Source organism: Natrix helvetica, assembly GCF_964273705.1.
Source record: "Natrix helvetica genome assembly, chromosome: 5".
In the NCBI taxonomy this organism is placed as follows: Eukaryota; Metazoa; Chordata; class Lepidosauria; order Squamata; family Natricidae; genus Natrix; species Natrix helvetica.
The window spans coordinates 51,266,811-51,292,625 of NC_138551.1; the positions used below are offsets into that span (position 1 = coordinate 51,266,811).

At 40.9% G+C, this 25,815-nt stretch overlaps 1 protein-coding gene across 1 annotated transcript; it reads left to right on the forward strand.

Moving 5' to 3' along the window:
• Positions 1–25,179, forward strand: PDZD7 (PDZ domain containing 7; the record flags this gene model as incomplete). Its single annotated transcript, XM_081954061.1, has 15 exons — positions 1–193; positions 1,650–1,790; positions 2,385–2,559; positions 6,849–7,025; positions 8,312–8,459; positions 8,884–8,944; positions 9,628–10,095; positions 10,477–10,662; positions 13,485–13,648; positions 15,291–15,382; positions 16,339–16,442; positions 18,121–18,192; positions 18,764–19,375; positions 20,812–20,912; positions 24,371–25,179. The coding sequence occupies 15 exons, from the start codon at positions 1–3 to the stop codon at positions 24,515–24,517; spliced, it is 2,841 nt and encodes a 946-aa protein (XP_081810187.1). The 3' UTR covers positions 24,518–25,179.
• Between the last annotated feature and the right edge of the window lie 636 nt (positions 25,180–25,815).

Below are 25,815 nucleotides of genomic sequence, written 5' to 3' on the forward strand. Positions count from 1 at the left end.
ATGGCTAATCTTTCTAATTCCTTCCCGAAGGACTTTTTTTACCCTGCTCATTCTCAGGACTCTAGCAGTGACATCAGCACAGCTAACCTCCTCTTGCTGAGCAGGCAGAATCGTCTTATGAATGGGAATAATCCAAACTTCCACCCATCATCACCTATGGGAAGAGTTATTCTTATCAACACACCACTAGAAGGTACTTTTGGGATGAACAGGGGAGACCATAGTGCACAGATGGCATTTCTCATATCTGAAGCTCTGGTTTCTGATGTAGTCTATGAATGTTCAGCAAAGATGAAAATCAAGTTTGCCTATATCATTAGCAGCTTGTCTTCAAAGTTTAGTATCCTTTTGAATTAATTAATTAATTAATTAATTAATTAATTAATTAGCGAGCTGGAAGGGACCTTGGAGGTCTTCTAGTTCAGCTCCCTGCTCAAGCAGGAGAACCTATACAATTTCAGATAAGTGACTATCTAGTCTCTTAAAAACACCCAGTCAGGTTTTTAATGGATAACATGAAAAAATCTGCCAGTTCTAATAGAAAAGAAAAAATATGTATGAAGGAACCACTGCTAAGTCTCCCTAGATACTTTGGTAATCAAGGAACGAATCAACCAACTTTATAGAAAGAGAGATATGTGATAGTTAGAGATAGATGATGGATGGATGGATGGATGGATGGATGGATGGATGGATGGATAGATAGATAGATAGATGATAGATAGATAGATAGATAGATAGATAGATAGATAGATAGATAGATAGATAGATAGATAGATAGATAGATAGATGATAGATATAGATGATAGATAGATAGATAGATAGATAGATGATAGATAGATAGATAGATAGATAGATAGATAGATAGATGATAGATGATAGATAGATAGATAGATAGATAGATAGATAGATAGATAGATAGATAGATAGATAGATAGATAGATAGATAGATAGATAGATAGATAACCAGTTTGGTGTAGTGGTTAAAGCACTTGAACTTGAGTTCAAGTCCCACCTTAGCCATGAATGCAGTGACTTTGGGTCAGTCACTCTCTCTCTCTCTCTTAACCCAACTCACCTCACAGGGTTATTTGTGTGGGTGGGGGGAGAGACTTCTGTGTTGGATGTGTTAATTTCCTGGAGTATTTATAAAAATGATAAAGGTGGGGTATAAATAAATGGATAGAGGTAGGATTTTCTTTTTTCCCCTAAATTGAATGAGGTATTTTTGTAATTGTAAAACTATTTCAGGATTTAGACCAAATTTTGGTGCCTTACCTAAAAACAAAATCTATGGTACCCATGAGGAGAGCTCAGGGGGTTGATCGTATTCAGCAGCCATGGAGTCTTGATTATTCACTTTTTAAGTAACTTGCCTGAAATTTATAACACAGTCTGCGGCCTTTGGCTCCAGCCTATTTCACTATTACTCTTAAAACTGGTATGACATTTTGAAAAAAAAAAGCTGATCTGCACATAGTTCCGAAAGATGTCTAAACATTTCTCCTGATCTTCTGTCTATGGAGTTAAGATTCTGTTTTGGATGCAAGATTAAGCATCCACTGGGCATGCCAACATATTGAGCTTTTTTTTTTTTTTGAAGCTATACCTTTATTACTACAGTATTTTGTTTTATATTCCCTTCACAGCTAACAGTGATGAGAGTGATATTATCAATGCCATTACAGTGGAGAAGAGCAAAGAAGGGAAGCTGGGTTTCAGTGTGCGTGGAGGCTCTGAACATGGCCTGGGTATTTTTGTCAGCAAGGTGGAGGAAGGCAGCAGTGCAGGTCAGTAGAAAGGCTTCAACCCAGGGGTGAAATCCAGCAGGTTCTGACAGGTTCTGGAGAACCGGTAGCGGGAATTTTGAGTAGTTCGGAGAACTGGCAAATGCCACCTCTGGCTGGCCCCAGAGTGGGGTGGGAATGGAGATTTTGCAGTATGTTACTCAGATATTTTTCTTTCTCTATCATATTTGCTAAATCTGTTATTTTAGAATGTTTTTACTGATGTTCTGGAAAATATGATAATATGTCAGGATTCACCTACTTGCTTATGACTATCATGAACAATCAGCATTTTGATAATGTAAAGACAAAAAGTTATTATGTATTTCAAAACACTTGGGAAAAAACCTACAGTTTGACTATATTTCTCCATATAGTACAAAAAAGAGATGACCCCAAACAGTAATATTTGGGTAAAATGCTATGTGCCCTGCAATATACTATATATGAATGGATAATAATTCAAAGCTCTAATCAATTTTGATGTTAATAAGCTGCTGTAGTTGGGCTCTTTGTTGTTGCAGTAGTTCTTTAATTTTAGTAAGCTCAGAAAAAGGCAATCAATGAAGCTGAGCATTCTCTTCTTAATATAAACAGAACAGGCTGGACTTTGTGTTGGAGATAAAATTACAGAGGTGAACAGTGTGAGCTTGGAGAACATTACAATGGGAAGTGCCATCAAGGTCCTGACAGGGAATAACAGGCTGCGAATGGTTGTGAGACGTATGGGCAAAGTGCCAGGGATAAAGTTTTCCAAAGAAAAGACTGCATGGTAAGTTGAACTGCCATGATCAATGTATACCCATTGTTGTCAACCAGGGATAACCCAAAAATCACAATTGTACTGATGCAGACAAATATACTGGCTTCAGGAGAGCAGTGACCAAGGGATCGGGTTTCCTGAGATGCAGGGAAATGCTATTAAAGTGAACTATGATAGGGAACCAGAGAGGGAAAGGTCAAAAGGATGTGAGGTTATTGGGTTAAACTTCCTCTTCCAAAATATAATTACTTTAAAACTATGGTTAAAGGGGAGCTTCATTTGTATAATATGAAGGTAGGATACGAAGATTACCATATATAAGAACCACAATGGCGCAGTGGTTAGGATGCAGTACTGCAGGTTACTTCAGCTGATTGCCGACTGACTGCAATTTGGCAGTTCAAATCTCACCAGGCTCAAATTTGACTCAGCCTTCCCTCCTTCTGAGGTAGGCAAAATAAGGACCCAGGTTGTTGGGGGCAATAGGCTGACTCTGTAAACCACTTAGAGAGGGCTGTAAAGATCTACATGCTATTGCTATATGCAGGGCCAGATTTAGATGAAAAGAGGCCCTAGGCTATTCCACTTATGGGGCCCTTTCACCTCCCATTTTTAAGTTTGTAAATTACATGAGAGATAATAAAATACATCATTACTGTGATATATATCAATATATTAAATGAAACATGTTGTAATTGGTAATAACCTTTATAAAAATGTGGCGCGGATAATTAATAAAAATAAAAGGCCCCTCTTGATCTTGAGGCCCTAGGCTGAAGCCTAGTTAGCCTATAGGAAAATCCGGCCCTGGCTATATGTGGGATAGGGGAGAACTACCTAATTTAATAAAGGAAAAAGGAGAACTGATGAAAGAAGATAAATCATGCTCTCTGAGATCTGGCTGAAAAAAATTGAGCCCATTGGAACTCACAGCAGCATACAAACACTGCCCAAGTAATCCCCCTGTTTGGATACTACTTCCTTAGCTTTAGCAAGGCAGGTGTGTTGCATATCTGCAGACCATGCCTTGGGAATTGATAAGCTTGGGTTAAAAAAAAAAACACCTGTGATGAGAATATTAGAAAAGGGAAAATCCAAGCCAGAATGAATTACTTGATGACATTTTATTTAAAATAATTTCCATCTATTATCAGCTCTGAAAATTCTCTGCGACACGTAAACTTGAATACAATGCCCCATTTAATAGAAGATTATGATACAAAATGAGGCGTGATGTCAGTACCAGATATCAGGCAGTTAATATTTGATAGGGTTTGATAGGTAATTTGAAATGCAGTGTTATTTAATATTGGGCAATACAGACAATTGAGATGCATTGGTGTATTACAGTAGTTTTTGAACTTCCTGACTTCAGAGGAAATTTAGAGTCTCAATATCTATGCCATAAAACCAAGAGAGTTCACAGAACTGGCATGGGACGCTCAGCTCATCCTGATCTGTGTTTTAGCCTTATTCTTTCTCAGCTGTGCATTTAGAATTGGCTCTGACAATGGATACATTTTTGCCCTGATCACACTTGAATAACGTCTTGCAATAATAGCTAGTATGCAAGCTCATTTAATAGGTAAAAGGCAAATGGTTTGTGATAACATGCAACTGACAAAAATAACATGTATATAGTAGAAGTCTTTGAATTCATTCGTAATGTAGGAAACAATTGTAGGAAAATTAGAAATCAAATTAGTGTACAAAACACTTTAAATTCAAAACACAAAATAGTATTGCCTTTGAATATCTGAAGATATTTATTTGCATTGAAGAGAGAATATTTCCAGATGAGCAATTTATCATTCATTTCTGCATTAATAATTTATATTATTATTCAGTCATCACTGAAGAAACAAATCACTAATAAAGGGGGGGGGGGTTACTTTGCCACAACAATTTACTACAGTTCACTAATGCAGAAATGTTCTTGGCTACTGCTACTGCTCCTCATATGCTAGTACAACCTTCCCCAGTCTGGATGCTGTTCAGATGTGACTATCTCCTACAATATGGTTGACGAATTCTAGGAATTGAAATGGGAACTGAAGTCCATACTTCACCAACTGGGGGAAAGCCTGCTGTCATTTGGTAATGGCACCAACTACAGGTCAGCCTGGTGGAAAAGTTTTCATTCAGCAAAACAATTTTATTCACAATATAGAGGTAGTTCTCGACTTATGACCACAACTGAGCTCAAAATTTTTGTTGCTCGGACACTGCAGCTGTCACAAATATGAGTCAGTTGAAGAGCACCCGGAGGCTTCAGCTGGTCCAGAATGCAGCCACATGGGTTATCATGGGGGTACCTAGGTGCTCCCATGTTACACCCCTTTTAGGCGGCCTGCACTGGTTGCCGGTTGTTTTCCGGGTGCGATTCAAGGTATTAATTATGATCTTTAAAGCGCTCCATGGCTTAGGCCCAGGGTACCTGCGAGACCACCTACTGCCACCAGTAGCCTCCCACCGTACGATCCCAGTACGATCCCAGTACGATCCCACAGAGTTGGCCTCCTCAAGGTGCCGTCGGCCAGACAGTGTCGGCTGGTGACCCCCAGGGGGAGAGCCTTCTCTGTGGGAGCGCCTTCCCTCTGGAATGAGCTGCCCCCGGAGCTTCACATAATCCCTGACCTCCGGTCCTTCCGACGCGCCCTAAAAAGTTGGCTTTTCCAGCAAGCCGGCCTGGCCTGTTAATTTCATCTCATTTTTAAATGTTATTGTCCTATTAATTGGGTTTGTTTTTTGGATATGTATCTAATTTCTTTTTAACTTTCGCGATATGTGTTATTTAATGTTGTATGCCGCCCTGAGTCCTTTGGGAGAAGGGCGGCATATAAATCCAATAAAACAAACAAACAAACAAACAGTTGCCAAGCATCTGAATTTTGAGCATGTGACCAGGGGCATGCTGTAATGGTCATAAGGTGCAAAATGGTCATAAGTCATTTTTTCATTGCTGTCGTGATTTCAAATGGTCACTAAATGAACTGTTACAGGATACCTGTAAGACATATTTTAAGTTATTATTTTAAGCTATTATTGTTATTTAAGTTATTAAGTTATTTTAAGTTATTTGTATTGAAAAGACATTTTAAGGGTTCTATTTTTCTTTAAAGTTATGTTTCTTTCCCTTTTGTCCAAATTCCACTCTATCTTTTCTTCCTACCTGTAAGATCTTTTACTTTCTATCCATTGCTAAATATCCCTTTACCAAGCGCTGATTTTACTTAGACCGATTGCTGCTCACTTCATGGGAAAGCTTTCTTAACTTCAGTTAGCTTGGCAAGCTGTGAGGATGTTTCTTTGCCCTTTGTAAGGATGAGACTGCAGTCATGCTCTGTTTCATTGCCTACAGCTTCCTCCCCTTCATATTTGGATCCTTGCCAATATGTTGATTAGTCACATCTTATACAATAGCAGAGTTGGAAGGGACCTTGGAGGTCTTCTAGTCCAACCCCCTGCCTAGGCAGGAAACCCTATACCATTTCAGACAAATAGCTATCCAACATCTTCTTAAAGACTTGCAGTGTTGGGGCATTCACAAGTTCTGGAGGCAAGCTGTTCCACTGATTAATTGTTCTAACTGTCAGGAAGTTTCTGCTCAGTTCTAAATTGCTTCTCTCCTTGATTACTTTGAAGATTAGATCTTCAAAGTCACTGGAAGTCATTAGGTTGTGTCACCATGTAAATTTAAAAAATACTGTAAATACAAATAAATAAAACTGTAGTTATTCCCTTCCTGCTCTGATTTTATACATACAGAAATGCAGGAACAGTTCCTGCTCCCCCAGCCTCCTTTTTCTGCCACGCAGAGGTCCAGAGCCCTCAGTGACTGAATGACTTCTGTTTGGTTTCTCCATCTGCAGGCGATTGTCGAAACAGCAGAATGTAGATTTTCTGAGGGCACCAGAGTATCATGAAGCACCAGTCCCACAATCTAATAGGGAGAAGTTGATTTTTGAAATAAGCTTCTTCTGGAATTCTAGAAGGTTGAAGGTGGAACTGGAAAACAGACACTCTTTAAAAGTGTAGATCCAGATGTGTTGAGGGGCACTGATTATATAAGTAGGAGAGAGGGAGTCACATAGGCCAAAAAGGGACTGTTTATAAAGCTTGAGGGCCACAGCCAGATATGCTCATGCATTTTCATCAGCCATGATTGAAAACACTATCCACTTCCATGAAGCTGGAATGAGTTATCTATCAAAATGGTGAAAGGGCAGTTTGCAGGCCTCTCTAAAGACTTCATCTGCTTAGGAGAAATATTTTCCCTAATCCTTTACCTCTCACAGGGTTGACGTGGTAAACAGGCGCTTGATTGTGGAGAGGAGTGGCTCAACTCCCTCAGATACCAGCTCTGAGATAGGAAGGCGACACATGGTCCATCTCTATACCACGTCTGATGATTATTGCTTGGGTTTTAATATCCGCGGCGGGAAGGAGTATGGTCTTGGCATCTATGTCTCCAAGTGAGTCTTGCTCTTCCTAGAGCCTTCTGCTGTTGAATGTTTCAGATCCTGATAACATCTGGACTTAGGTTCAAATTTCACTTTAACTGTGATGTTTTCTTTCCAGGGAAGTAAGTTGCCTGTTGAAAGTACCCAAGATCTAGATTGGTTAGTTAGAGGCTGAATTGAATTCAAACTCTATTTAGCTTCAGTGGAAATGTTCTGTCTTTGCAAATAGTAAGCATGCTGGGGGATGATCCAAATTGGACTTCAGAGAGAACAAAACATTTAAAACCTGATCATGACTGTCATTGCAATTACAGATTTGGGTTAAGGCTTCTCCCACCCCTCCACCCCTTATAATTAACTTAGAATATAAACCACTCTTTAGGTGAGGGTAGAAAAGTTAGATAGACATTATGATGATCAGTTTAATCGCTTAATCGATAATAATATATCTTCAGCATTAGCACAGGCCACCCTAACCCCATAAAGCTTTATCTCTTGGTCTTCTTTCAGCCCAATTTCTTCAAGAGGAACTAAATGTTCTTTTGGTTTACTAATCACATCCTCGTGGTCAGGGATGGGAAGACACATCTATAAGCACATAGCTCAAAGTCTGATACAATTTGACATCTAATCACATTCAGCACTGTATAAGCTTGAATTGTATTTATCCAAATCTTCTACCATTAACTTAAAGCATTCATTATCTGCACAATAAAATATTGAATATTAGGAAATTTACCAGAAATAAATGTTTACTGTCTCCCACACTGATTGTTTAAAAAAGTATGCAGGCTGTTATGTAGCTTTCCACAACCTATACGCTCAGCAGATATGCTGAATTACAACTCACGTTATTCCTAATTTATTTTATTTATTTTTATTTTATTTTATTCGAATTTCTAGACCGCCCCCTCTCCTGAAAAGGACTCGGGGTGGTGTACAGTCCACACAACAAACAATAAGTATCAAATACAAATATAAATACAGATATAAATACACTAATTATTTATAGTGGGAGATTTCAGTCATTGTCCAATATATCCAGACTGAAAAACAGTTATTTATTGAATACTGACACAAAGATTGGTGCAATGCTATGAGAAAGCCGGAAGAAAACCTAACCCAGGGGAACTTGCCTTCCCATTTTTAACATAGACATTTTATTTCTTTTCGTTACTCTCTCTCCCATTCTTAAAATGTACCATTTTCTTCTGCTCCTACCTTGTTTGCTCAGGAAAAAGCCTGATCTTTCTTTCAAATGCCCCCCTTGTGCTTGTTCGATGTTGTATCATTCCCAGAGTGGATCCTGGCGGGCTGGCTGAGCAACATGGGATCAAAGTTGGTGACCAAGTCCTTGCAGCCAATGGAATCAAGTTTGATAATATCAGCCATAGCAGGGCAGTGGAAGTGCTAAAAGGGCAGACCCACATCATGTTGACCATTAAGGTGAGGATGGTGTCTTCCCAAGTTAAAAAAAAATTAGTAAGGGGTGTTAATCATTATACAAATTATATCCCGTTCTCAAGACGGCCATTATTATTAAAGAAATGATAGTTGCTAGGAAGAGATAGAACTTCTTCAGTTCTGGGTAAGTGTAGACCAACCATCTCACTCAACCAAGCTTTCTAATATGCCTTCCTGACCCCAAACATCTGAATTTCTTTTGGCAAGTAATTCCCTCCTTCAGTTGCTCTGGGACTTAGAATTTCAATGGTAGCAGATCCAATTTCTTCTAGAAAAGGACCTAACCATAGGGCAAGCATTTATCAGTGTTTCTCCACTTAGTTGGTTTCTTAAGCTTTCACACATTGTTTTGCAGGCAGCAAAAGATCCCATGACATATTGCATCTCTTCTTTCCCTCCCTTCTAGGAAACAGGGAGATTCCCAGCATACAAGGAAATGGTGGCTGAGTACTGCTGGCTCAACAGATGTAAGGCATCTTTTCTGGAGAGGCTGTTGCTTTGTTAAGGAAGAATAAGGGATGCAAATCAATCTGCAAATTGATTTCATTCTTGGATATCAGAAAACATTATTTTGCTCTCCTACCTTTGTACATAAATGGTACCACATTAAGAAACACACATGAACCCAAGAACAGGTGTTGTGTTTGCACAGACAGATATTTCTGATGGCCAGCTATCACATCTCAGTAGGTTCTTTAACCTAAAGATATCCTTGCAATATCAAGGATCAATGTATCAGGGGATATCATTGTTTATTTTTATTCTTACGTTATGGTTTTTATTCTAACACTAAATGTGATTGAGGCAATATTCAAATTGGATGGATGGATGGATGGATGGATGGATGGATAGATAGATAGACAGATAGATAGATGATAGATAGATGATAGTTATTAAAATCAAAATATTCTACAATACCATGTAGCTATCAATGGCACTAACATAACATCCTGAATGCAGAAGTAATAATGGCAATACTTGCATTATCTGGGAAAATAATGTTTTTTTTCCTTATGCAAAAGATAGCACCTTCAGTGCTGGGAAAACCATACCAATGAAATACATGAAATATGTACACAATGTACAACAGCTATGCATTGGTTGTATATTGAAATCCTCCTAACAGCTAACTTCTACTTTCTCTTTGCAGTGACCAATGGCCAGTTGCAGCAGCTATCCCAAACCTCTGGATCCAGCTCATCCATGTCATCCTATTCCTCAGGGACCCCCTTAAGCTCTATTAATGGCCTATTTATGGCCCCAGTTTCCAGCTCAGCTGAAAGTTGTATGGTTGATGTTGGCATCTCCACAGAGTTGCCAGTTCAGAGCCATTTGTCACAGAGGGCAGAGACCGCCATGCAGACAGAACCATTGCCTGATGGGGCCTTCTTTTCAGGCAGCCTGACCTCAGAGACCCAGAGGATTGTGCAGCCCATGAAAATTCTAAAAGACACCGCCATTCGCACAGAAAGCCTCAAAGAGTCTTTCCACCTAAGGAAGCACCAGCCATTTGTTAGCAAGGAAATCACAGAGCCATCCCCCAAAATGGCTCTTCTTCTAGCGCTCAGCCATCCCCGTCAGCCCATTAAGCGATCACAGAGCTATCTGACCATCTGTGGTATGTGTCACTAAACCATTATATCTACCTCTATTTTACATTTACAATGATAGATTATTCATAAGGCAACACCACATAAACATTCAATTACTTTTTTGGGTCTATTACTAATTTCTTATATTCTCTCTCTCTCTCTCTCTCTCTCTCTCTCTCTCTCTCTCTCTCTCCCTCCCTCCCTCCCTCCCTCCCTCCCCCCTCCCTCCCTCCCTCCCTCCCTCCCTCTCACACACACACCCAATTTTTCTGAACACCTTTCAAAATTGTAGCTATAATACTTTGTTGAAATGATAGTGCCTTAAGGGCTTTGGAGGCAAGGCTCAGATTTCATGTTCTTCCTATAGTTGTGATCTGATTTGATTTCCTGGATTCCCCCCCCCCCAGAGGAAAAGCATCAAAGAAAGAAAGGGAAGCTGGTACCACCAGAGAAGAAAGTCCCTCTCCAGCGCTCCAAAACTCTGATGAACCTTTTTTTTAAGAGCACCCGACTAGGGAGGCCAAGCTCAACAACTGGATCCCTGGAATCACACAGGAAGTCCAAATTACCTGCACAATCTGAAGGGGAGAAAGGTAATAAGAAGTGAGATTTGTAAACAAATAGCCAGGGGTAGGGAGTTCTTCAGATCATAGACGGTACGAAACCCTGAGGATTTTCAGGGTTCAGTTTTCAGTTTCCAAATTTTCTAAAGAGCTAAAGTAAGCATTGGAGACTTTGGATCAATAGGTCCTTGGTATGCAAATAGACTGTCAATCGTGTCTGGAGAAAGGTACTAAAATCCTATTCAAATATTTTTCATTTAACTCATGCAAACATAAGGAAAGATATCTTGACAAATTGTACTCTGGCATAATATAGCACTGCTTTCCTTGGATTTCTGATGTGGCAGTAAAAAATTCAGACTTACACCCATCATTTGTAAAAAGAATGCAAAATGAGAGACAAATATTGCTCCTAGCATTTCTCAACCTTGGCAACTTGAAGAGGGAGAATTCTGGGAGATGAAGTTCACACCTCTTCAAGTTGTCAAGGTTGAGATACTCTGTCCAGAAGCTAGCTCAGAATTAACTGCACTCCAGTGGCTAGTAGATCTGAGCTGCAAAAATCTGAGCAACTAGATTTCTCCAAGGATTCAGAAAACACTATTGGCTATATGAATTTGGACTGCCAAGTACTATGATATAGAGCCATCCAGTGACGTGCGGTGAGGTTTATGGCTGGTGAGGCTGGTGACATTATCAGGAAGGCGGGGAATGGAACCACGTGTGCTGGAGGCTCAGGCTGCCTCAGCCTCCAGCACACGTGATCCCATTCCCCGCCTTCCTGAGCGTGCTCTGCCGGCTCGCGCTCCGCAATCCTCGAAAGCAACTGGGGAACGACGAGAACCTTCCTGCCTCTGCTGGACTTTGTGCGCTCCTTGCGACTGCAAACATTTCTGCCTCCGCCCTCCGCAGCTCCCGGGTGCGTCCGGACGGATGTAGCCACAGCGACGCCGAGGCAGTCCAGGCGACAAAAGAGCGAGCGAGGCAGCCTGATCCTCGGTCGCTCACCCGCTGGACTGCCTCAGCGCCATTCTGGCTACCTCCGTCAGGGCCCGCCTGGGAGCTGCGGAGGGCGGAGGCAGAAATGTTGTCGGCGCTGCCAGATGACAAAGGCACGAAAGCGACTGGGAACCCAGTCGCTTTCGTGCCTTCGTCATCCGGGAGCGCTGACAACATTTCTGCCTCCGCAGCTCCCGGGCACAGCCGGACGGATGTATATAATATTATAATATTATATATATATATAGTATAAAATATTATATACTATTATTTCATGAAGAGAGGTGAAGCTCTGCCTCCCCTGCCTCCCCTGACCGCACGTCCCTGCCATAGTCAGTGGTGGGTTCCTACCGGTTCAGCCGAACCAGTAGTAGCTTGGCGGTCTGGGTCACTGGAACCGACAGAGGCCTGCCATGCCTCCGAACTGGTTCTCCCTGTGGCACCATAGGTGGTGCCAGCTTGTTTTTTGCTTCTGTGCATGTGCAGAGCAATTTTAGTTGTACCGCGCATATGCGCACAGCACACGCCGCGCCCCTGAGCAAACCGGCAGTAGTCTCTGCCAGAACCCACCCCTGGCCATGGTGGTGCAGTGGTTAAAATGCTATATTCCAGGGGTAACTCACTGCTCACTCCAGGAGTTTGATACTGAGCGGTTCAAGGTTGACTCAGCCTTCCATCCTTCTGAGGTGGGTAAAAAGAGGACCCAGATTGTTGGGAGGCAATATGCTGACTCTGTAAACCGCTTAGAGAGGGTTGTAAAGCACTGTAAAGCGGTATATAAGTTTAGGTGCTATTGCTATATAGTGCAGTATAGTAGTTCTGTGTCAATCTCTGCTCATCCACTTTCTTCATTAGATTCATAATCTCTTTGCTGTTGGTCTTTCTTCCACTATCCTTAACCTGCAGTTAACATTATCCAGCAATTTGTGATCCGGACTCTGAAACAGGGTAAATGAGCAGGAATGCAGCATGTGCTTTGCGTAGTATTCATATATGTGCTTGAAAGTGTGAAATGCTTGGTGCAAATTCAACATTTGTTATTTACTTTCTTAAAGCATTTAGACCTTGCCTTTCCATAATCATTAAGGCAGGGGTGTCCAAACTTGGGAACTTTAAGACTTGTGGACTTCAACTCCCAGAATTCCCCAGCCAACCTTTATTTACTTCCTTAATGGCTGGCTGGGGAATTCTGGGAGTTGAAGTCCACAAGTCTTAAAGTTCCCAAGTTTGGACACCCCTGCATAAAGGGAAGGGCAGAATACAAATTAAACTTATCTCTATACCAAAGCGTATACTAACGATTTATTATAACATGAGAATTTGGGGATCTAAGGTCACACTTGTTATAATTTCATTAGTTTGCGTGTCATATTTGTTCATCTTCCATGACAAGACTTGTCATTGTTTTTGTTTTCTTCAATAGACAAATACAGGTTTTCCTCTGGTAGCTGAATCATTATAAGTAACCCTTACTGGAGGATATTCCGGAAGGGCTTCACAATTTAGATGAGCTTCACAATTGTCCTGAATCTTTCACACAATTTTGTAAGGGCACAGGCAGTACATTAGTGTCCTGATTTTTTCCCCCCCATGCTGGCTTGCAAAACTGAAATGGCATCATTCCATCCTACATCAGTAGCCATATCCTGCGCTCTGATCATCTTCCATGAGTGAATTTTTTGTGAGAGGGTTTATTGGAAATTGCATGCAGAAATCTGGCAGCTTATTCAGACATAAAAGAGCATGGGTGTGACTTGTAGCTAAGCACTTCCGAGTTTGAGCAGGGCCAACATGTTTTGTTCAGTGCTGATAAAATGTATTCCTCCTTGGCTTTCTTTGGCCATCCTCTCCAGAAAAAGGCCGGTCCTTCGTGTCTCTGAGCTCCAAGGGATCTGACAAACACAGTGGCGGTGAGCACAGCAAAACTATCGACAGCCACCTGCTGCTCATTGAGGTCATGGCCAGGAAGCTGCTGATGGAAGATGAAGTGGCAGCTGTATTGCGACACTGCAGCCGAGTAAGGAGAGTCCCTCATGCACACCAAGGGGGTTTGATTTAAATATCCTCTAATTGTGCTGAACTACCACCATTGTAAAACTTTAACTCAATATTCTATTTTCTATATTTCATTGCAGAACAGTATTCGTTGGCTTGCTTTCTCGTACTTGAGATAATTCACCCCGAGCCCCCTGTTTGATAAATATACATCTATGCACATACAAACTTACATAGTGTGGGGTTGCCTTCGTTCAGGATTACCTTAAATTAGCAAAACTTTTTTTAAATTATTTTTTATTTAAATTGAATAGTAAAAGAAAAAGAACAAAACAAACATACAGAAAATTATGGTGCAAATACATGCATTTTCAAGTAAAAAAGGCAACACATAAAAAGTATTTCTTTAAAGTGAAAAAGAAAGAAAATATATTGCTTTAACAGTTAACACACAGACTAAATATAAATATTATTTAAGTGTGTGTGTGTGTGTGTGTGTGTGTGTGTTGTGTGTGTACACATATATAGGCTGGGTTTTGAAGATGGCGAGTGAGACCTCGCTGAAACGTTGCCAAGACAATCTCAATCTTACATGGGAAAAGACCCAAATACAACAAGACCAGCATACCTACACCCGTGAAAATCTATGAAAACACACACACACACACACACGTATGTATGTATATGTATGTATATGTATATGTGTATGTGTAAATGTATGTATATGTATGTATGTATATGTATATGTATATATAATATACTTACATAACTGTCCACTTTTAATTTGTATTTTGTATAAATGAGTTCCATATTTCATTATACTTGCCTATACAAAGTCTGTCTATAGGCAATCCACTTATAGGTGGCAAGTGTAATCAATTTTTCCATTCGCTGAATAAATGTGGCCACATTTTTATTCCCAAAGCTGTGATATTAGTGTTTTGGGCATAGTTAAGGCATGGAGAACCCATTTATGTTGTCCTATTGTCAAATTCCATATAATAGGTATGTAATTCAAATTTTCTCCTCAGAAAAATTTAGCTTTTATTCAGATTAGCAAGCCTGCCAATCAAATGGCAGTATTGATGTTCACCAGGTTAAACTAGCTTTCCACAATCTTGTTCCCTCCACGGAAGATTCCAGAATTCCCAGCCTAATTTGGCCTTTAAGCAAACACATGGGATGGGGGATCTGGTGGGAGAAATTTCATTTAAACTGCTGGCATCTCCCATTTCTCATCATCTATAGAACAGCCATTAGAGGGAGCTTTGAACCAATGCACAGTAGAAATTTATGTCCAGAGTACTGGTAGGAAGTTATTGGAAGACATTAGTTTTCAAAATTCATAAAACATGGAAGAGAATGAAGGGGGGGAGAAACAACTCTATGCAATTCTATATTTAATGCTGCTTGGTCTCTATTAATAGAGTTAATGTTGCCCCCTTAAAATGCCTGGGGGAATTTTATATTCCCTGAATTCCTGAAGTCAAACTATTGAATAGGGAGAATAAGTCTTAAGTGACACAGGCGGCCATGACACGAATGATAGGGTAACCAAAATAGTTGTGGAGTGGGGAGTGGGCTGTTCACACAATTCCCAAACCAGAATAACCAAATAAAGCATCTATTCTATATTTGACTTTGATCATTTTTCCCTCCAAAAGTACATCCGAGAAGGTGGGGTAGAAGACCTGGTGAGGCCACTGCTGGCGATTCTTGACCGTCCTGAGAAGTTGTTGCTTCTCCGAGACATCAGGTAAGAATAAGATGGGGCCTCCAGAGCAGTTTAACAGTTTTGGAATGGCTCAGAGAGACCCAGGTTTGAGATCCGTTCCAGCCACAGACCTCACAAGGTAACTTTGAGGCAGCTGTTCCTTCTCAGCTAAATATAATTCACCAGGATGGCTGCCCCGAGAGTAAAATGAGAGAAAGCCCTGTTTTGAACTTCATGAGGAGAAATGGGGTATATATTATGAATAAATGTCGTACATACACACACAAACACACACACACACACACACACACACACGTATAAAGGACATGTTTAGGATACAACTATTGCTGTGATTCTTTCAGCAATTTAATAGCCTTCCCCAAGCAGCTATCTTCTCAATGTGTTGGACTACAATGCCTACAATGCCTGCACAAAGCTTATACAATGCTTGCAGACACTATCTTAGACAACATGACCCTTACTGCTTTAGGAATGGAATCAGAGGTGGTATTCAGCCAGTTCTGACCGATTCTGGCGAACCGGTAGTGGAAATTTTGAGTAGTTCGGAGATTGGCAAATACAACCTCTGGTTGGCCCCACCCCAACTATTCTCTGCCTCCTGAGTCCCAGCTGATCAGCTGGGTCTTCTTTTGTTGCCCTGCATAGGAGAATGGAGCTGGAAAGCAGGTTAGTGGGGTGGGGAGGAAATGGAGATTTTATAGTACTCTTGCCCAGGAGTGGGGAGGGAATGGGGATTTTGTAGTATCCTTCCGCTGCCACACCCACCAAGCCACGCCCACAGAACTGGTAGTAAAAAAATTTGAATCCCACCACTTAATGGAATCTGTGGTCTTATATATCACGATTATGAAATTATGATGGGATAATGTTATATGTGGGCTCCTTAAAATTGTGGTTATGTTCGCCCTTAGAAACACTTATATAATGTACTCATGAGCTGCATTATAATGATCCAGGATTTTCCTCCTTTTTTTCAGAAATGTGATTGCCTCTACGGATCTTGGCCGCTTTGACAGTATGGTTGTGCCCCTGGAAATGGAAGCCTATGATGCACTCAAGAGCAGAACAGGCGAAGAAGTTTGTAAGAATTGCGTTTATCATCTCCCAGGATTTATTTATATTGTGCACTGGCTGGATTTCAGGATTATGTACTTTAGGATATATGGCTTTTTTAAAAAAAGTTGAAATCTTATAAAAAGGATTCTCTGGATGGATGGCAACATTTAAAAGAAATTGAAAACAGCCAAATAAACACACTGATCAAAGATGGCACAAAAATAAAATAAAATGTTCAGATTTGCATGTTGGAAAAGATTCCTTTACTTAAAGGTTTGTGACTGGGAAAAGAACATTTCAATTTGTTTAGCCATTTAAAAAAAAACAGGTAAAGAAAATAAAAATCTCAACTCAGTTGCTATTTCTTACAAAGCACCATGGTGTTCACATTATTGCCTTTTCAAATCTGAGTATATACAATGATGTATAGACCTTTGTTTCAGCCAATTTCAAATCTGTAACATCTTTCCTTGAGAAATAAAAGCTGGTCCTCAACTTACAACCACAATTGGGGAAGAACGAAAGAGCTTCCTGCCAAAGGAGGACAGGCAACCCTTCTCTGGGAATGGAAGGAAGCTCCTGTGCTGGGCTGGAGAAACAAAGCCCAGATCTTTGGGATCCGGGCTTCATTTCTGTACCCCAGTGCAGGAGTTCGCCTCCCGTCTATGCATAAAAGGGAACTTCTGTGGCAAGTTGCAGAAAATAAACTTGGCTCTCAAAATCTTAGCTTTGTTTTTGCAGCCCGGTGAAGAATTTCTGCCCTCTGTAGATGGAGGGAAATCCTCTGGCAACAGCTTGCAACCTTCCCTGCCAGTTTCCCCATTGATTTTCTGGAAAAGACGGCAGAGAAGATTGCAAATGATCTTCTCATGAACATAAGCTGCTTGGCAACCAGTTATACATGTAAACAACTGCCAAGCCCCCAGATCACATTCATGTATGAGTGTGTGTGTCTGCGTGTGTGTGTGTAACTTTTTACTCTTTTATAAACTTTCCAAACTGCTGTAACTCATAAAGCAATCTGCCATAATTCAAGGACTACCTGTAGTGCAAACAAGACAACAGGTGTTTTCAAAGAGGAGACCAAAAAAGGAAAGATGGCAGTCACAACTGGGTGACTAAAGCCCTTGACTTTTTTTTTTTTTGAGTCCCTCCTTGCAGATATTTCTGGCAAGATCTGTTTTATGAAAAAGACTGCCATGTCAGAGAAGGCACTCTTCAGTCTGGATTGACAGTGCAACCACGAGCCTTTTGCCTACATGAGGCAAAGAAGAAAACAGTGTCCATCTTTTATTCCCTGTGTAAAAGTCAATCAAATTAGCACTGAATGTCTCTTCAACAGTTTCACAGCACAACAACTCAAGGAGGAAATGGCAGTCTATGGGGCACACAGTTCCCTCTGTTTTTAACACTCCTGCTGTCCTTCAGGATTTGTATCTGCTGCATTTGCTTCTCTTCTTCATCTATGAAAAATGGGAACACGCTTCTCTGCTTTTCCTTCCCTGCAGATGTGGTTCCCTTTTGGATAAACAATTGTAATATCAAGCCAATTCTATATAGAATGGTGATCAAAGACAGTGAAAGTTTAATTTTCACTCTTCAACTACTGCCATAGTTGGAAGTTGAGGGGCCACAGTACTGGATCTAGTTAATATAAGCACATTTTGAAATGCTTAGTGCTCTTTTTTTCTCCATGTCTACAGTGAGATCACCTGCCCTCCGCCCAACACAACATGAAACACCCCCAAAGAGACATCTTATCACTCCAGTGCCTGGTGAGTTTTTATTCGACTTCTTTTCCACCCTCCTGTCCCTCAAGAGGGTTTACCTATAATGGTAACATGAGAGTTTGAATGCTAAATTTGAAGAAAATTATGCAGATGTAATGTATGTCCACACGTTTAAATGTGCACATTTCATCTCAGACACTGCATTTCTCCTATGCAGGAGAATATTTTTAATAATTGGATTTATAAAATAAAAAGGAAGATGATCTGAACAATGTGACTCTGCCACTTAACAATAATTCTGCCAAGAACAATTAATTCGACAGAAATAATGTTGAATGGAAGTACTATTGGCATATCTGGTATAAGCTAGCAATATTACCTACCAAGTAAGTCACAAGGGAGGTGATCTGAATTTGATTAGTTAGGGGAAAACTAACACACACACACACGGCAACATGCTCATATGGCCAATATCTGGAGCCAAATTTTCACTCCAAGACCTACACAACAGAAATGCTCAAGCAGCAGATACTTGGACATGTTCCCTTCTGTAATTTTCATAACACTGAGAGAAAAAGGAAATAATAATGATTTTATCTTGTGGATCTGGTTCCAGATTTCAGGGGTAGTTTTCTTCTGAAACCAGTGATAACCAACAAGGCAAATGGGGAAGAAGAACACAAGAATGAGCTGAAGGATGCCATGGAAAGGCTGCAGCTCTCTCCCAGACATGGACAGACTCAATCTCAAAGCTATACTCCTCTTGCTGATGTGCCAGTGGATTCCTATATTCCCAACACGGTCTCTTCCTCAGTGGCCAGTGGCAAAGAACCCCATTGGAGTCTAACTAAACGTACAAAATCCTCTACGAGCTCCCTACACACTGTATCCTCTCAGGTGCAATCCCTGGAGCATAGAGATGGACAACCTGGCAGAGAGAGGCCTCCTTCTTCAAAATCAAGCCATAGACAGGCTGCAGCATGGGGACCACATGGGAAAATCTTGCCTGCCAGTGATACCCTCTATTCTGTTATTAATCGACCATGCAGAGCTAGGCCCCTGCTCTCACAGCTCTTCAAGGAAACCTCGGCTACTAGCAAGGTAATGCAAGCAGAAATGGGAGATGAGATCCCAGGGAACCTGCTCCAAAATGGCCCCAGTGACAAGGAGGAGGAGGAGGAATATGAACTGGTGACTGTCAGCCTATCCAAGAACAAGCAATCTCTGGGTAAGCAGAGCTCTCTAAACCGAAATGGAGAGAAACAGACCTATTTGCTAATCACACTTGGTGTCATGGTTAGGTAGCAAATTGTGAGTTATTACACTGGTAACAATTGCATTTGTTCTTACTTTTCAGTGACTTCTCTGCTTTTCTGCCTCATATGCCAAAATAACTTGGGCAATACTTCTTTAGTAGTCAAAGATGGATCATGGGGAAAAATGAAACAGGGAAGAAAAGGAAAGAATGAAAGTAGAGTGAAAGTAGAACAGCTTCAGGGAGAGAAAGTATGACTCTTCTGATGAGAAATATAATCAAACATATGGGAAGTGGATGTAACGAAAGGCAATGTGGAGATGTTTATGGGATTATGGAAGGGAAGGAAGGAATGGAATTGAACAATGACTGCTCACTGTGAGGATTGCATTATGATAGAAGTTAAATGAAGTAAATGTGCACCTTTCCATACAGACATGATGCTGTGTGGATTGATAACCCCAAAGATTTTCAGCAAATGTTAGACTGTATGAAGCAATGAGTGCTGTAGAAGTGAAAATGAATGTATCACAGATCAGCTGGTCTAAAACGAACAATTGCAAGCTATGCACAAAGGTGAAAAACTAGAACAAGTAGATAAAAGTCTGATGATGCAATGTGTGTAAGGGTGCTTGGGCCGACTTGCAGAAATAAGAGTTGAGTATATCAGAAAAAACAAAAGTGGAACATAGTGAGTATGGGTTATTGAAAAAGTATGATAAACAAGAATAAGGCCAAAAATGAATGGGTACTGAATGATTATGGACTGAATGCAAAAGTGAGACTCGAGTACAATAGAACTTTGAGTTGGTCTTATAAAGAGAATGAATGAGGATTGATTTGGGAAAAATGTATAAAGAGTGAATAAGATGAAAGCAAGTAGAAGACTGAGGAAGCATTGGATGGAGTTTATGAGATCATGAAGAAGAGAAAGAGGTATGAATATAGTAAAAGTAAGGTTAGTTTACCAGAGTAGAAGGTTATGGACAAGTATACTAAATGGTGTAGATGTCAATTAGATTGCACTTGTCAAACCTATTGGAAGAAATTAGATTGCCATTTGCTGATTAGTACAGACTCTTTTAAACTACACACCTCTCTGACCTTGACAGCTCTCTCATAAGGAAACAGAGTCTAACCTGAGTAGTACATGTGTGAGAGACTACCAGGAAATCCCAGGTCAGAATAGGAGGTTAAAAAAACATCCTGGAGAAGACAATTACAAACTATTTCCATATTGTTGCAAAAAAAAATCTATGCAGGCTTGTTGGTGAAGTCAACAGTAGCCAAGTTTAATGTGCAGGATGCTTACCCTTAAGACTGGTGTAATTTTGTCTTTGAGATGGATTTGCGGAAGCTCAAACATGCCACCACTTCCTAAATACTCACAGTACTGTCTTGTTTCCCAGGCATCAGCATTTCAGGAGGAATAGAATCCAGATTGCAGCCAATGGTGAAGATAGAGAAAATATTTCCTGGGGGAGCAGCATCTCTGAGCGGAGAACTGGAGGTAGGTGAAGCAGTAGGGAGGGGAAAATGGGGATCTGTCATTACTACTAGATGGACAAATAGGTCAAATGCTCCTTGTTTCTTTCTTCAGCAGTTTAATCAAATGCTCTAAAACCATGATCAACTTGTCCCATTGCTGCAGTCACCCATTTTATATAATCTGAGTGAGCCATCACTCAGGTATAAGTCTTGCACAGATTTTAGTAGTTATATTTTTAACCACCTGCTTGTGAATTGACAGTAATAACTTGAGTTTCTCCAAGTGTTGCACAGTTCATTTTCTTTCAAAAGATTTTTTTATCAATTAAACTGCATCAATTAATGACTTCAGAAACTCTGTAGGAAAGAGGGATCAATTAAGTAGACAGTTTAAAGCGACTCTAGAACTTGCCATTTTTATTTTGGATTATTCAATCTGGGTTGATTTCCATACTGTAATCACAACAAAAATGGACCATTCAGACCACGGTTGTCAAATTTGATCACATCACGTGATGTATTGTGACCAGTGGTGAGATTCAATTTTTTTTACTACTGGTTCTGTGAGCATGGCTTGGTGGGCGTGGCAAGGGAAGGATACTGTCTCCATTCCCTCCCCACTCCAGAGGAAGGTCACTACAAAATCCCCATTTCCTCCCAATCAGCTGGGACTCGGGAGGCAGAGAACAGATGGGGGCGGGGCCAGTCAGAGGTGGTATTTACCGGTTCTCCGAACTACTCAAAATTTCAACTACCAGTTCTCCAGAACTGGTCAGAACCTGCTGAATACCACCTCTGATCGTGACGTTTTTTTCCTTCGTGGAGCTGCACGTGACGCATCCGGCCCACAGGCCGCCAGTTTGACACCCCTGATCCAGACTATCCCTGACCTGGAGAATGAGCATGAAGATGATCACAATGTGAACAAAACTTTATGTAGAACCAGATTCAGATTTGAAGGACTGAAGAAGACAATTGACCATCTTCCCTCCTTCTTTTGACCGCATGGAAGACTTTGCCATTCTTTCATATCACAGCCTGGGCCATTTTGTTCATTTAAACTGATTCCTACCCTATACAAAACAAACTTCATTGTGCTTTGTAACTAAAGGCCTAGCAACATACACATCCCATTGTGCCGTTCAGGGTCCCTCATAGCTCAAGGCCCTGTTCAACATTTCCCAAGGCCTCTGTATTGAAGCTGGGGGTTGACAAAGAGCCATTGTGGGCTTTGACCAGCTAGCCCGCCCACCAGGCTGCTCTAATTAGATTCTGCTCTTTGGAGGCCTCTTTTCTTTAGGGGTTACAGGTTTGATTTATGCTGATTTGGATTAAAGCCCCAAATGGCCTTAGGTTGCTAGGGCTGGTGAGAATGGGAGTGACAGGTAAAAACACAGGTGAAACCCCTTTGCAGTTCAAAAACTTTACTAGCATCCAGACTTTCTAACTTATTAACAGGAACTAGTTAATATGGTCATGTAATGCTAGTATCTTAGTGGCTTTACAGGTATCTGGTCTGTTCCTGAATCCAGTTTCAAACCTTGGCATCCTTTTTACAAGCCTCTAGCACAGTGATGGCTAACCATTTTGGTGCCGAGTGCCCAAAATGCATGCACACGAAACCCTCAAATGCGAGCGCCCCCTGCACATGCCCCCCCTGTGCATGTGCCCCATCCCTCGTGCCCATTTTTGGCTTCCAGGTAGGCACAGGAGGCTTTCCAGGCCCAAAATGGGGTATGCCGAGTCCGTGCACACATGCACAAACCCCCAAAATGCAATGCAAGTGCCCCCACATGTGTACCACCCCTGTGCATGTACGTGCGTATCCCTGCATGCACCCTGCCCCCCCGCATGCGTGGTAGAGACCCAAAGACCAGCTGGCCAGCGGGAGATGCGCCTGCATGCGCAGTGGACCTGGGCTGGAACAACAGCTGGCATACCCACAGAGGGCTCTGTGTGCCACCTGTGGCACAAGTGCGATAGGTTCGCCATCACGGCTCTAGCATCTGTGAACAGATCCCTCCTTCTGTTGTCAGCAGTACAGAAAAGGACTGGAGGCACTTCCTGCAGCTTTCCGCTTGCTTTAGATTGTAAATGCTGATCAAGTTATTCTGTGAATTCAGACTTGCAGCTGAATGGTTTTGAGTTTTGAGTTGGTAAAGGCCTGTACATAACAGGACTTTGCCAATTTCCAAAAATCCTTAGTCCTGTTGTCTTTTCTGCTTGCTCTGGAAATAATATAAGTATAAAGAAACTTATGGAAATTAAGACTAAGACAAACCTTTAATTTTCTATCCCAAAGGTGCTTTTCCAAGAGGCAACTGGACTTTCTGGTTTTTCTTTGAAGACGTTTCACTTCTCATCCAGATGTTTCGCTCTCATTTGGATGAGAAATGTCTTCAAAGAAAAACCAGAAAGTCCAGTTGCCTCTTGGAAAAGCACCTTTGGGACATGAGCTGGATGACTGAGAATCTCCATAGACCTTTAATTTCCTACTTATTTACCTGCAGTTGAAGTGAGGGTATGGATTAGGAGTTGAGAACAGGTTAGAAGATCCAATTCGGGATCTTTTTTGGTGACCCTGCGATGCCAATTTATATTGATCTAATTTAAGGGTCTGCTTGACCCATTTCTATACCATTGAAATATTTAAAATATTTTTCTCCCAATCAGTGGGAGGCATTTTTAAAAATCCCTTATGAAAGATGTAGTGTTCCAGTTGGGAATTTTAAAAACAAACAACATTGGAGGACAATCCATCTGTTATGAAAATGACATGCAGAAGAGTTATGATCTGTTACCTACTTAAACTATTGCAGAAACTCAGGATAATAGGGAGCCTTCAAAGTTTTACTGAGAATAAGTGTATATGTGCAAAAGGTATCTGAATTTGCTATGGAAATACTGGAAGGTTCAGATATGCTATCAGTACTGTTGAACTATTCACTAATATTAGTGTTTCAAAATTCCCGTGTACATATCCAATATATACAGCTATTTCTTGGCTTGTGACCGCAACCGAGTCCAAAATTTTGGCTGCTAAGCAAGGTGGTTGAGTGAGGTACCGCACTTTACAACCTTTTTTTGCCATAGTTATTAAACAAAGCACTGCAGTGAATAATGCAGTCATTTGCAAATTTGGCTTCCCCCATTTGCTTTGCTTGTCAGAAACCAACTGGGAAGGTTACAAATGGTGATCGCATGACCCCAGGATAGTGCAAATGTTTTACATACATGTCAGTTGCCAAGCGCCTAAAGTTTGATCACATGACCATAGGGATGCTACAATGGTTGTTAAGCGTGAAAATTGGTCCTAAGTCGCCTTTTCAGTGTTGCTGTAACTTCAAATGATCATTAAACAAATGGTTGTAAGTTAAGGACTACCGGTAATCAGCAATGATGCATCAAATCTGAAAAGGGTAGAGTTGTAATTTGCTGTGATTTTGCCATTTTTAAGTTTATTTTCTTTGTTTTTGCTAGGCTGGCTATGAACTGGTTGCAATAGAGGGGGAGAGTCTACAGAATGTAACACACCAGCGAGCTGTGGAAATAATCCGCCAAGCCTACCGCAACAAAGCTAAGGAGCCTATGGAGATCGTGGTGAAGGTGCCGAAGAAACTCAAATAAATGTTGCAAATCAGGCAGTCAATGCTGAAGAACATGGTCAGCTCATAAGTCAGAGAGTGCTGCAATGCGACTGTTAATGAAGAATCCGTTTAACTATACCTGCTTATTGTTCAGAAAGATATGGCACCCGGGAAACCAACTGCTAGCAGAGTTACTAAGCTATCTGCCCCTCAGCAAGCTTTCAGGCTTAATGGAGCAAGTAATAGTTTCCCAGTTCTGGAGAGACCTGTTTGGAGCAGGACCAGGCAAGATCAAAGATCACGTTGCCCACGTCAAGCAACAAGTATTGTTTCCAAAACTACAGTTAGCTGCAAGTGGACAGCTGTCACTAAGAGCCATTGTTTTGAAATGAGTTGGCATCTCAGTGGAGGAAATATTGTTTTTGACATTCCGACCCACACCAGTTGACACTCCTAGATGATAAGGCCAGCTAACTGGAGTCAGAAGGAAAGGACTACAAAGAAAAGTCAGTATTAATTACTGGAGGGATGTTTGTTAATTCAGGTTCAGTAATGGACCATAGCATTACATTTAATAAATCTACCCACACTCATGTAAGTGAACCATAACTCATGTAAGTGAACCATAAAATTGGAAGGACAATAATCCAGAATCTCATATTATAAATTCAAAACTCTGGATATAATATTCTCAATTGAATCGCCTTAAATCCATTATTGAGTGAATAACAAACTGGCAGTGATCCCCCAAAAGAACACCCAGGAAAACAAAGAGTTAGTTCAATGTTTTGCATCTGGTCTCAAAGCCACTTTCAGTGATTGCAAAAAATGCAAGTCAGCAAGGAACTCAAGACTAAAAAAAAAATTAAATTACTGCTTTTGTGGTGTTCTCTAAAAGCCAGATCCAACAGTGTCTTAAAGATTGTGTTGGTTATCAACTAAGAAAATTAACTAAAGAATATTGTTGTCATTTTCTTATTCCCGAGCTGAAGTAACTATTGGAGATCATCACTGGCTGATTTCAAGATCAATATTTCTCATATAGAACAATTGTCAGCTGTTTACAAAGTGCCCCCACCAGCCAGAGGGGAAGACAGAAAAAATGCAATACTGGTAGAAGTTCATTTAGACCAGGGGTGTCCAAACTTGGAAACTTTAAGCCTTGTGGACTTCAATTCCCATAAGTCTTAAAGTTCCCAAGTTTGGACACCCCTGATTTAAACTCTGTTTTTGTTTTTAGACCCAGGAACAAGATCAGGGATGAGAATTTATTAAGCATACTCTGTGCTATAAACGTTTATATCTGCCTTTGTCCATCATTAGGATAATTCCATCCTC